The sequence below is a fragment of the Apodemus sylvaticus genome, chromosome 16 (assembly GCF_947179515.1).
Source record: "Apodemus sylvaticus chromosome 16, mApoSyl1.1, whole genome shotgun sequence".
NCBI lineage: Eukaryota > Metazoa > Chordata > Mammalia > Rodentia > Muridae > Apodemus > Apodemus sylvaticus.
This window is the reverse complement of record NC_067487.1, coordinates 39,280,768-39,293,895: the sequence shown is the minus strand read 5'-3', so window position 1 is coordinate 39,293,895 and position 13,128 is coordinate 39,280,768. Positions and strand designations below refer to the sequence as shown.

The following is a 13,128-nucleotide window of genomic DNA, read 5'->3' as shown; positions in this document are numbered from 1 at the left end:
TCTCTCAAAAGAGAACAGAGGTTGTGGCCATAACATTAATGCAGTTCTAGTGAAATTTTCATAACTAGTGCCTCTGTTGAGAATAGATTACAGAAACTTTTTTCTGATGAGCAGTGAGTGAGACCCTGAAAAGATCCTGTGGCTTAGCATGCCCTATTAGGGCAACCTTGATAGCAAAAATGAGAGACCATTAGAAATGAAAGAACCACAAATTTTTTTTTGTAGAATTTAATATTTTCAAAAAAGACAGAAAATATAAAATTATCAAAAAATTGAGAGTTCATTTTATGGAAAAGTAGTAGGATTGAAACTTGCAACTGATTCATGGTAAAGTGTCGGAGGCCCAGCTGTAGTCGCTGTCCAGGATAAAGCCCTCTTCCAGAGAGGCAGGAACAGGAGGGACAGGAAACACATGCACCATGACCGGCGGCTTCCCAGGGTCCCAAGGGAACTTCATTTCGCACGCTTAGATTCTACTTCTTCAAGAATCCACTCAATGCCATTCAAAAAACCAGTCAGAGTTTCAGCCTCCGTATCCTGGACCTGCAAGCAGGTAAAGAGAACATGGTTAATTCAAACCAGAACATTATGACAAGTCACATTTCTCTAGACATTACTGTTTTTAAAGGGAGCTAAAATACAATGACTCAAAAAAGTCTGAGTTTTCCGTGTACTATCTCCTGGAGCAGTCATGGAAATAGTGATCTTTTCTTACACCTTCTCACTAACTCAGTGTCAGTCTTGTTTCCTCAAACTCATCTCTGGAAACAGAAAAGACAGGCTTCTTGGACATCCAGGGAAACAATTCCTCCAAAAACATCATTGTGAAAAATAAAACATTTTTGACTCAACCTAACCAAGCCAATTAATAAATGTGACATACTGCAAAACTAGCTGAAGCTGAATGGACTTGGCATACATTCAAAAATATTTGGCCAAGAGCTGCAGAATGCACACTTTTTTCATCATATACTGGAGCAGTCTCTAGAATAGAGCATATGTTTTATCACAAAATCTTCAACAACAATAAAGTAATGAAGTAAAACAAATCGTATGTATTTTTATGGATGCAGCAGAATAAAACTAGAAATAACAACAATAATAAAAAGTTAGAAATTGACCAGGAAAGAAAAGGAAAGAAAAGAAAGTATCAAACATACAGGGTACAGTAAACAGTACAAAAGGGCAAGTTAAAGCAACAAATGCTTAATTTAAATCTCTCTCTCTCTCTCTCTCTCTCTCTCTCTCTCTCTCTCACACACACACACACACACACACACACACACACACACACACGATTTCAGGGGTAGAAGCATATTTTAGTCCAAAGACCCATTAAATGAATAATATTTCAAATAAACATCCTAACGGTGTATTTTAGTGGGTTTGGGAAAGCAAACACCAAATTATGAGACAGAAAAATAACCAAGATACAAAACAGTGATTTGAAAATTACAAAAGGGGGCTGGAGAGATGGCTCAGGGGTTAAGAGCACTGACTGCTCTTCCAGAGGTCCTGAGTTCAATTCCCAGCAACCACATGGTGGCTCACAACCATCTGTAATAGGATCTGATACACTCTTCTGGTGTGTGTCTGAAAAAAGCTACAGTGTACTCATCTAAATAAAAATAAACAGAGGAAATATAAAAAAAATTACAAAAGATAAACAGTTGGTTTCTGAATTTTGAAACAAAATCAACACACCTTTAGCTGGTCTGGGGACGTGGGGGGAGAAAGATCTTTAATCCCAGCACTTGGGAGGCAGAGGCAAGTGGAGCTCTGTGAGTTTGAGCCCAGCCTGTTTGTTCTACAGAGCAAGAACCAGAACAGTCAGAGCTACATAGTAAGACTGCCTCAAAATAAATAATTAAATAAAGTAATAATAATAATTAAAGAAGATACAAATAAAAAGATAATAGATCACCAGAGACTATTATAAGCAGTTTATGAAGTTTCATTTCAGTTTTTATTTTTAAAAAACTTCATTATTCAAATAAAATTTAAAGCACCAGACTATGAGATGTACATTTGCAGTGGTGTTGGGGACCAAACCCTTGGGGCTCCTGCATATTAGGTAGGTAGTGTACCAGTGCACTACCTCCCCAGCCCAAACAACCTGTGCTTTCACAGCTTGTAAAGCATAGTTAGCATTGATGTTGAGAAAGCCAGGAGAGTGGCATCCTTAAAACCACGCCCAGTTGCTGTCTTACTGTTCTACAATAGGGGAGGTGAACAGAGAACAGATGACCAATCCAAAGTTATTAGCACCTGTCAATCAAGCTTTTAATTTCATATTAAAATGGTAGTTCACTTCAAAGATGAATGTTACCCTTCCAATTAATGTTCCCAAAAGTTCTGTGTGTCAGAGGCTTGGTCCCCACTCTGAGGTGAAACTCAAGAAGTGGTGACTAGTGCAGGATCATCTGGAATGTCCCTTGAAGGCCATACTGGGATCTCAGCCCCTTCTCTCTCGTTCCTTTTTGTTCCAAGACAGAGGTTTTCCCCGTCATGTGCTCATTCTGTGAGCCTTGACCCAGGTTCAAAATCAAGGCCAACTGATCAGGGAGTAAAAATGTCAAAAGCTCAGAGAGAATATGCTTTCTTTCCTTTTAAGATAGTCTTAGGTATTTTGTTACTGACAAAGAAAACTCACAGCACACATACATGTAAACATACACAGTCACATATGTGAATAAATTCGTACAATACAAAGTACATAAAGATAAGTTTTTGGTTGCCAGAGCAGTTAAGACCTTACCATCCATGGGTGGTTTAGATGACTGAGGCGCAGCTCGTGAGCTAAGTAAAAACAAGGCATTCTTTTTACATCTGCTTGAGAAATACAGGCTAAAACCAGCATGGGTCTTCCTGAAGATCCGAAAGCTGGGTCTGTCATGGCCATAATGCGAGAGAGTTCATCCTGCCATTCATGACCTAAGGAATTTAAAGCTAAAATACATAATTTGCTTTACTTACAATTGCTCTAAAATAATTATATTTAAAATAACACACAAAGGAATTAAAATTTTTAGTAGGATTTAAACAGAACAACTGCCTTTATTCCTTGGATTTATATATTGCTCTACCACAAAATTTTATTAAATAGTCTTTCAAAGATATATATATTTAGAGGCTTCTTAAGGAAATACGGTCACAATAACATTCAGGTGTGCTGATTATTTAAAGTAACCATGACATGATAATTTTCTCTTAACGCATTCTGCAACTATCTGATTAACCCTTTCTTTCAAGGGTCTTACTTCCTACATCTGAGCCTAAAATTGGGCCTATTTTTTTTATCCGATTTTTTTATGTCGGTCTTTTACTGGAGAGTCCAGATCACAGACATTCTGTGGTAAACAGAATTCCCAAGCCATTTCCCCACATCAGCCTTCCAAGAAGCTTAGACTGCAGGTACGAGCCAGTGTTTTTCTGTTTCAGAACTTTTAGAATTCATGCTAGGTGAATATAGAAAAGCAGTTAGAGACTGGAGTAAGGAGAACTGACTCTCAGAAGCCAGCATGTTCCCGTGATTGCTGGGTCACTAACACATCGATTCCAGTCAAACTGGTCATCATTGATGGTAGTTACTGTGGACACAGAGAATTCAAATCCTTCCACAGTCAGCACACTTGTAATACAGCAGTCAGGAGGCTGAGGCAGAACACGTGCCATCAGTTCAAAGCCAGCTTGGGCTACCTAGAAAGGGTCAAGCTCAGTTTCACATAACAGCTTCAGTCTTACGATGGTAATTGTGCCTGAGTATAATATAGTGGAAGTGTTTTTGTTGTTGTTGGTGGTGGTGGTGTCTCAGCATGACCACTGAATTCTGCCCTGTACTGGTAGAAAGGTATTTCCTGGAAAAAGGTTATCAGACAGTTGCAGAATGTGTAATAGAAAATTATCATGCCACGGTTACTTTAAACAATCGGTACACCTGAATGTTCTTGCGACTGTATTTATTTATGACATCATCTACTCAGACAAGGAATCAGAAACAAAGATTTCTTTCAGTCCAGAGTGCTTGCTCCCAGCTAGATCCTGACCTCTGTGCTCAGGCAAAGAGCTTTCTCTTCTACCGTTCTCTGCAGTAGCAGATAGCCCCCACTCTCCTGTATTGCAGAGCTGCATGGCAAAGATTCAGGAAACAGGTACAGATTCTTTTGTATCTTATGTATTTTCCCTCCACCATGCTTGGGACTGAACCCAGGACCTAGGTTATGGATCATGCTAACCCCTGCTTTTTCTCCCAATTTTACGGGAAGCTATTAGGAGCGATCTAGAAGATTAGACAGAAGTGAGGAGCTCTCTAGGTTTTAGCTCTTAGACATATCTTCACCAGCAAATACAGCTATTGGTGACTCAGCAGCTTTTTGCTGAACAAATAAATCTTCCATTTATTTTGCTTCTAGTTTTTTCTTTTATAGATAGTCCTATAAGAACAAGTAATAACTTATTCTTTTCTTACGAATACTTTTATCCAGGATTTCTAAGTATAATTTCCTCCAGGATTTAACAGACTGGTAGAAAAATGAATTCACTGTAAATTAGTTCAATGCACTAAATAACTATAATATATTATTAATGTGTGCTATATATATATATAAGCAGTATATAAAATAAACAATTTACTGTATACTTATATTCTATCTTGTACACAAAGGATTGAGAGGAAATTATAACACTGGCTCATGGTCCAATGTCATATCAAAACAACATTGTCAGTGACAATTATTCAGAGTATCTGGAAAATAGTATCGACCCATTGGTTTAATTAATTTTAATCTACTCAATTAGCATCCCTATCCCCCACACCTCTCTATAATGTGGGTAAGAAAGACCCAACAAATAAATGGTCAGTTATCTGCACAACTTTGAGTATATCAGAGGTAAAAGAGAGCATCAGTAATTTTAAAATGTAGAATTAAATGATAGAATATGGCTAATCAAGCTTTGACTTATTTCAGAACCCTGTGGTGGTTATAGAAACCAGATGTCCAGGATCCCGGGGAAATCTATGGATGACGTGTGGCATTCTAGGTGTCTTCCATGAGATTCTAATATACAACAAGGGCTGAGAGCACTAGTGACAGGAATGGCCAGAAAAATCACAGAGGCAAGAATCTAACTTCTGTGTTTTACGAAGCTGTAACGACATGATTATCTTTTGCCAAGGATGACGTAGTAGGATGGCGTAGAAGGATGACATAGTAGGATGGCGTAGAAGGATGACGTAGTAGGATGGTGTAGAAGGATGACGTAGTAGGATGGCATAGAAGGATGACGTAGTAGGATGGTGTAGAAGGATGACCTAGTAGCGCCTGTAGTAGCGCCTTGAAGAAGAGAGAAAAGGATGCTTACGTCGGTGAGCTTCAGCGTTCGCCACATAGATGAACCCGTCAACGACTTCACACACTTTCTGGATCTGTGGGATCACACTGTAGCGGCTCCTCTGCTGCTCGGCACCCTCACTCTGGAGGCTGAACATCTTGTTAACGGTGCTGGTGTGCGCCTCCCTTGCCCTGTCTCTTTCCTTTCTGCAAGGAAAAGGAGTGTCAACATGTTTAACACAAAGGCCATAAGCGAGTTCTGTCCCACTAAAGTGTTCGGGCGCTGACGCTTCGGGCAGCCCTCCAAGCAACTAGCCTTACCTCGTAGTCGAATATAATATCAGGATGTTGAATTTATGCTGATTGCTCAACTGGAAATTGAGTCCAGATCCAATACCTACATGAGAAAGTCAATAATAGAAGCAAGCCAATAACAAAAACAATAAAAAATAATTTAAAAAATCTCCAGTGAAATTAAAAAGGGCAAAGGAAAAAATCGAGCAAGTTACATGCAACTTTGGAATAAGATGCAATGCTTGTGACTAAGAAAAAAGGTTGTGTGCAACTTTGATTCACAAGGCAGGAAGAACCTGGATAGAGAGCTAAGTGTTGGCTGTACGGTTTTCAGTCACCATCACGAACGTCACAGCAGCAGCTGGGGCAACTATTTCTATTTATCCCCAGTGCTGACTCAGTTCATATTTTATGCTTCCGTGGGTCTTAAACTCTATGCATACATTTAGCAAGGGCCCATCAGCGAGGGAACATTCATGCCCTAGCAAAACTGTTTACAAACACATGGCCTGTCATTAGAAGTGCCTCAGAAACTGAGTCAAAACTGCGGATGCTGACATTTGGAAGTAGGATGATGTGGGTTAGAACCCTAAACTTGCCATGGTAGTCACTAACTTGTGAGACACTGTTTTGACACAAATCTGAAATAACATGAACTTCTTAGGGGTGACTGTGAGGATTATTGATACCCCTAGATTGCTAAACATTGGCTTCTTACTCTTATGTCTGACACAACCCAACACCATTGCTGTTCCTTTCTTAACATCTGGGTTTGTTGTTTTATTAATGATCAATATCTTTTTTGGCCTTCTGGAAAGAAAAAAATCCTTCATTATTCCATAGCTCTAGTTTTGCTGCATAAATGTCTCTCTGATTCATCTACCTCTTTCCACTACCATTCTCCTTTTGGTACAAATTAGCTATCTGACTTCTGTAATCTCTTCTAACCAGTCCTCCAAATCTTTTTGCTTTAACTGGCCTTTCTTGCAACAGCAGATATATTGCTTAATGATATATGTCTAAGCATTTCTCTTCTCTACAATGCTAATGGCCTCCAGACAGACAAGCAGAACTTACCTCAGCAGAGACAACTCCAGCCTTCATTCCCCTAATTTTTGAACTCTGCTTAAACAAGCTGTGTCCTGTCGTCCTATCTCACTGTTCTAAGCAACACGTTTATAGATCTGGACTTGTGGGTACTAAAACTCTAAGTATCCCAAGACACATGATCCTCTACTCCTCCGGCCATGATATTTTACAAAAAAGCACATGGAAACAGAGATCAAATGTCTCTGCTCTTTGTCTTTATCATTCTAAATTTCCAGAAATTACCCTTTCAACACATCTAACCTCAGCCCGACTTATGCAACCCCTGTTCTCTGATCTGGTAGGCTGCCATTTGCAAGCAATCACCTAAGTTTCTGTAAGGGGAAAGTAAAGGCCATTGCATAATTATCAAATTTCCTCATGTGTTCTGGCTTCTCCTGGGGCCTTTTTGCCTTACACTAAGTCCTTGCCTGAGACTGGTCTGCCTTAGGTAATGCTTTTCTTGCCAAGGACTCTCATTGACCAAAATACATTATTTCCTCACACCCTGTCGGCTGACGCTCTCTAATCCCAATGACTTGCCCAGATCATGACTCAAGGAGTCTTTGGGAGAGTTCCATCTAGAAAACACATCATTCAGTTGGGAGAGCAGTCTCTCCTTCCTCAACTTGGTCATCCATAATCACCTCTCTCCCCACCGTAGACTTCAGCACAAAGCTCACTATCTTCCTATCCATCCTCTTAAACTTCCAAGTCCATGTGAGCTGCTTATGACTCCCAGTTGTCAATTCTTTGTATCTGAACGCATGATCTATAAGTCATTCATTTACTAAATGTGTATGTATGCCATAGTTACTTTTCTTACTTTTCTATTGCTGTGACAAAACACCATAATCAAGGCAACTTATTAAAAAAAAAAAAAAGGATTTAATTTGATTCCAGAGGGTTAGAGTCCTCGACCATCATGGCAATGACCCTATCAACAAGCAGGCATGCTGCAGCAGTTGCTAAGAGCTTCTATCTGAGCTGCAAGCACAATGCAGAGAGAAAGCTAACTGGGAATGGTGTGTGAGTGTTTCAAAGCTCAAAGCCCTCCTTCAGGGATATAAGGCCACACCTCTTAATACTTACCAAAAAGTTCCACCAACTGGGAGCCAAGTATTTGAATAGTTGACCCTATGGAGGCCATTCCCACTCAAACCACCATAGTGTGGAAGCTATGCTATGTCTTATATGACACATACAAACCAAAACAAAACTGGCAATGTCCTCGCCCTTGTGGAACCTAATGCAACTGGATTGCTTACAATATTACTCTTTGTTTATATACCCTGCAGTTATCAGAGTCAGCAAATTCCATCCCTAGCTCCAGTCACCAAAAACAGCAACCACAGAAGCCATTCTCCTCTGCTGATTCCTTACCCTAGTGAATGAGTTTCTACCCAATGTAAACCCCAAGGCAGAAGTCAACAGCTATCCTTATTACATAATCCTTACTAATTGCACCAAGTTTCATCCTCAGTATTCATTTTCTTTCACCCAGTGATTCCTTCCATGTTTTCTTTTAAGTCATATATTGCAGCAGCTTCTTCTGTCTCTTCTAATCCATTTTTTCCTCGAGAGCCAGAATAGACTTTTTAAAATGAAATGTTGATGAGATACCCCTCACATGTTGTTGTCGTTGCTTACCAAGCTCCATTCTTTCTAGACTTAGAGATACTTTGGCTGAGTCCTGAACATTCAGAATGTTGTGCTTTGTTTTCTTGCTGTCTTAAGGGTAGACATCTTCTAAGCCTGAAGAGTCTGAGGAAGCATCTTCTTCAGTGTACAGCCTTCTTTGGTTGTTACCTTTCTATTCAGAAACTAACTGATCATATTCTGACCTTCTAAATACTTGTCTGTGTCCTCACTTACATCTACTGGCTTTTGTGGAAGACCCAGATTTGTTCCAAATCTCTGTATTTATACAGCGAGTAAAGTACATCTCACATTCTATCACTGCTCATTTAATGATTCATCCCCACTTCACCAAGAGGACACATGCTGTTTCATGGACTTTTTCTGTACAGGAGAGGTAATAATATAGATCTTATTTTAAAATCCCAATATATATAAAAATAATTTGCAAGTTGATATTCAGTGGTTTTCTTGGTAAATTTCTCTTATGGTAAACATGCTATGGTCTGTTAAAATTTACTTAACATATTATTAAATTCTAAATTATAAAAACTTGAAAAATTAAGAAAAAAGTACTTATACTAATTTTTTCCCATTTAGTAGGGCCAGGGGTCCATTCACAAATTTCTATATTTCATTACAATATTTAACTTTTAAATGTCTATCTCTTTAACACTAATGTCAAGGTCCAAGTATTGTCATTACTATGTATTGTACAGTAACATGAAAAATTACCATCGATCTGTCTGTGAGGTAAGCCAGCAGTTGGGCAAAGGTCCTCAGAAGACATCAAACTCAACACCAAGGATGTGTCCAGTTCTTCCAAACCTGGTCCAAACATAGCAAACCGGGGTTCATTCTGAATAATCAGTGAGTGTAAGAAAGAGGTAACCGCTCCGTACATAGGACGGCTGGCTTTCAAGGCTCTTCTCCCATATGGACAGCACATTTTATAACTGCATAAAATTGTCACAATTAGGAAATAAAATAGAAAAACATTTAACTTCTTGTTCATTTGAGACTCTATCATTTTTTGTGTCCTCTGTAAGACACGGTAACATAAAAGATTATAGTTTCAACCCTCCCAGACAATCCAGGATAGATACCACTAAAACATGCATGTTGAGAGCAGTGACAAGGAAAAACACAGGTTCTGGAGACTGGGCGTGACCACAAAGCTGCAGAGGTCTCCCTCAGGAAGGCAGTATTTACTTTATCTTTCATTTAGTTTCTTTCATGAGACACATGTTTCACTGTTTGTTTGAATAGTTGAAATTAACTATACGGAATAGTAACCGTTCTCTTCCTGAGAAAAATTTTATCCGTATCCTATAGCCTGTGGCAAAGCCTGAACAATTTTATGTTCACATCTGGGGAGGAGAAGGCTATGATACTAACATCCACTTCGTAGAACCATAGATGTCACTACACATCCTACAACTTCCAGCACAGTCCCCCAAAACTGGTACAAAATGTTAAGATTGAGAACCCCCAAAATGTCAGTTATATTAAGATATTTAGCGTTAAATCCCAGAAATTTAAAAATATTACTAAAGCCACTAATATCAAGCTTCTTAAACACCCCTTTAATAGTCTCCACATAATAGTTGATTCAAAATACTAAATAAATACGCAAGGGGGGCCCAAGAAGACCTAGCTGAAAATTAGCAAAATAAACATCATGTGAAAGAAACTATGATGGCTCAGCAGGTACAGGGCTGGTTGCCAAGCCTGATGACCCAAGTTCAATCTCAGGGACCCATATGTGAGAGGAGAGAATGGACTCCAAAAGACTGACCTCTGACCTCCATATGTAGCATGTAATATGTGTGCCCACCCACACCTACACACAATAAATAATAAGTAAAAGTAATTTTAAAAAAAGAAATGTCAGTGGAATTTGAGATTATCTAAAAAGATCATATACAACTTGATCTAGTCATCTCCTGTTATCTGACATGGCAGCTAGAGTCTGGGTCAGAGAGGCCGAGTAACAGAGCAGAGGGGGAGATTCTCCATGCAGCAATCCTACATGCAGCTACTGAATCACAGTCAAGCAATTCTTAGAGCCAATGGACAAGAATTCTTGGAACTTGTTTTATTTTGCTTTAAATGTGGAGTTAACAATAAAGCAAGTTTTACCTATATACAGTGACATATTTTGAAGGAACACCATAGTATTAACCAATCCTTTGCATACTATATTATATGCGAACTGTGTAACCTTTCTGGCCCTCTATATCCTTAACACAAAGATAAAATCTTAGGTTGAATAAGGACAGGAGTAGACATAGATACAACAGACTCCCATGAATCCAATATGCTGCATGTGCTCAATAAAAGTAACTTTCTCATGTACGTGATGAACTCGAAACTTGGAGGCTTTCAGGTAATTAAAAATAAAACCTGATTTCATTCAGTCTTAAAAACAGTCTTCTCCCCACCGAAAAGAAATGTGTTCTGGTCTCTGGACATTCCTTCTCTGATTAGGAATACACATTTACAATTTAACAAAATGGAAAATGCTATACATATTATGAGAAGTTTAAGAAGTTGTTTTCTTGTCTACTGTACCACATATAATTAATCAGATAATGGTTAGTCACCACAGGAAAATAACAAAAAGATTAAAACTGCGAGGGTCCCATGGAGAAAATGTCAATTAGCTGAACCCCTAATTTGGCCAAGGAGCGTCCAGACAAATCCTATGCAGCAAGTTAATATCAGGGTCAGAACTAATGCGGACTGTTTAGAATCTCTTGTCAATTCACAGAAATAGATACTTACACCTCCATGTAATCAAAACATTTGCTGTCAGTGACCTCAGATATGGGCTTTTTTAAGATCTCTAGGTCTGGAAGTGACTTCCAATCCACAGAAGACCAAGAAGGGAGATCCCGCAACAGAAAGTATCTCCAGAGAATCGGGTCTCTTACAGTTTCATTCCAGTAATGATCTGTACTTCCCAACTGGCACAGATCGTGGGGTGAAAGAAATGACAAGATATAGAGCTGTACATCGATCTGGAACAGAGGCAAACAGCACTTAAGACAAAGGAATCATCTCTCTGGGGAAACTGTTTGGTGGAGAGCTAATCAGTAAAGCGTTGTTATACTAAAGGTCACCTGAAGGATTCATTCTTTACAGTACTTAACAAACTCAAAACTAAACATTTTCATTCAAACATGCCTGAAATGTTGAAAACTTCAAGCTCTGCCTTTCTATTTTTCAAGCAAAATAACCAGTTCCTTTAATTTCTTCCCGTGAGTATGCTAAGGTACCAGTTAAAATTTTATTCTTCAAAATAAACGTGTAGTATCAATTTTCTGATTTTATCACTAGTTCACATGAAAGCATGTGAATCTATTATTTGATTTTCTCTATCTAGTGTATTAATCAGTTCAGAGGATACAAGGAAGCTTGGAGCTAAGCCTGTGGTTTTCCATTAGAACGAATGTCAGTGGGATGTACCAATAATCCAACTGAGATACAGGAATTGTCCTCAACAATGTATAATCTCTTAATTTTATTTTTCTGTGAAACGTTAAATAACATGCATTCTCTTTGCAGTCTGCCCTAACTTGAGGTACTTGTGACTTCATTGATTTTCAATTACGTGGCAGTTTTGTGGCTTAGGATATTAAGAGTTGCTTGCTCTGGGCGACCCCCTAGCTGGAATACAATGAACCTAGGACTGAAAACTAAGATGTGCAGAACAAAGACACTGGAATGCTTTCCAGGCTAACCCACTTCCTTCATCAGATTTCCAGACATCCTGTTTGGATGACTGACAACCTGTGGGTGATCTCACTGGCCATTAGTGTGAGTTGTGGTTGCGACCTTGGCTGACCCGGGGTTACCAAGAGTCACCGTGTAGGCGATTCTGGCCACTTCACTTCCCGGCGAGCACACACCCGGAAGTGGCCGCCCAGCGGGCCCAGGCCCCGGGGCTGCGGCGACCCCAGTGCGCGGCCTGCGGCCCTGGCTCACCGGCAGCCGCGTCAGCGCGCTCGTCTCCTCCGCCGCCTCCTTCCGGGAGGCCGTGGGCGTCGCCCGCTCCTTGCCCACCGAATGCCAGAAGGTCCTCCAGCCGCTCAGGATGGCGGCCTCCAGGCGGCCCCAGTCGCTGGCGGGCGGCGGGGAGCCGGCTCCGCGGGGCTCGCTTCCAGCCATGGCCGCCGGCTCCGCGCGACACGGCCCGGCGCACGGGCTTCCCAGCCGCTCGGCCTTCGTCTCCGCCTCCGCCCGCCCGCCCCGCAGGGACGACCCTGGCCGGTCGGCTGGGCGCGGCTCCAGGCCGCGGTGGCCCGGAATGAGTCACCCGGTTAGCCCAAAGCCTTCGGTTAGCTGGCGTTAGCCCAGGCTACACATCCTCTGGTCTCTGGCCCTACGCACCTCCACACTGCCCTGGTAGCCAGGGCGGGTTAAACAGCCACCCCTTTTCTTTGCTTCCCCTTCCTTAAGCGTTAGGTATTAAGTGTGTGTGCTTCTGGTTTGGAACCAGCAACCTACCACTTCTTGGAGTTGAGCAAAAACTGAGCCCGTGGAGACATCAGGAGCCTGTGGAGCTAAAGTTCTCCAAGACGTCCCATCTGTTATCAAAGATACTGACGTTGGCCTAGGGCTGTGGAGAAAGTATTGTTGATGGAAACCCAAAACTGCCTCGGGCAGAGTTCTTTGAATAATTCAATCTGGTTTTGGTCTAACCTCATCAGCAATATTAGGTGAAACTTGTTAGTACAAACATCTGGCCTTGGCTAACGCTTAAGATTTTATTTAG

At 40.6% G+C, this 13,128-nt stretch overlaps 1 protein-coding gene across 2 annotated transcripts; it reads right to left on the bottom strand.

Annotated features, from left to right (window-relative positions):
• Positions 1–231: 231 nt before the first annotated feature.
• On the bottom strand, positions 232–12,795 carry Fbxo4 (F-box protein 4). Of its 2 annotated transcripts, none has more exons than XM_052159911.1 (7): positions 12,339–12,795; positions 11,136–11,371; positions 9,084–9,304; positions 5,652–5,727; positions 5,362–5,537; positions 2,759–2,949; positions 232–543 (listed from the first exon to the last, which is right to left on the bottom strand). In XM_052159911.1, exons 1-7 carry the CDS (start codon positions 12,519–12,521, stop codon positions 454–456), a joined length of 1,173 nt encoding a protein of 390 aa, XP_052015871.1. In that variant the 5' UTR covers positions 12,522–12,795; the 3' UTR covers positions 232–453. The 2 variants fall into 2 exon arrangements, with proteins under 2 accessions (XP_052015871.1, XP_052015872.1); XM_052159912.1 differs by having other exon boundaries at positions 234–543; positions 2,759–2,934; positions 12,339–12,791.
• Positions 12,796–13,128: the final 333 nt, after the last annotated feature.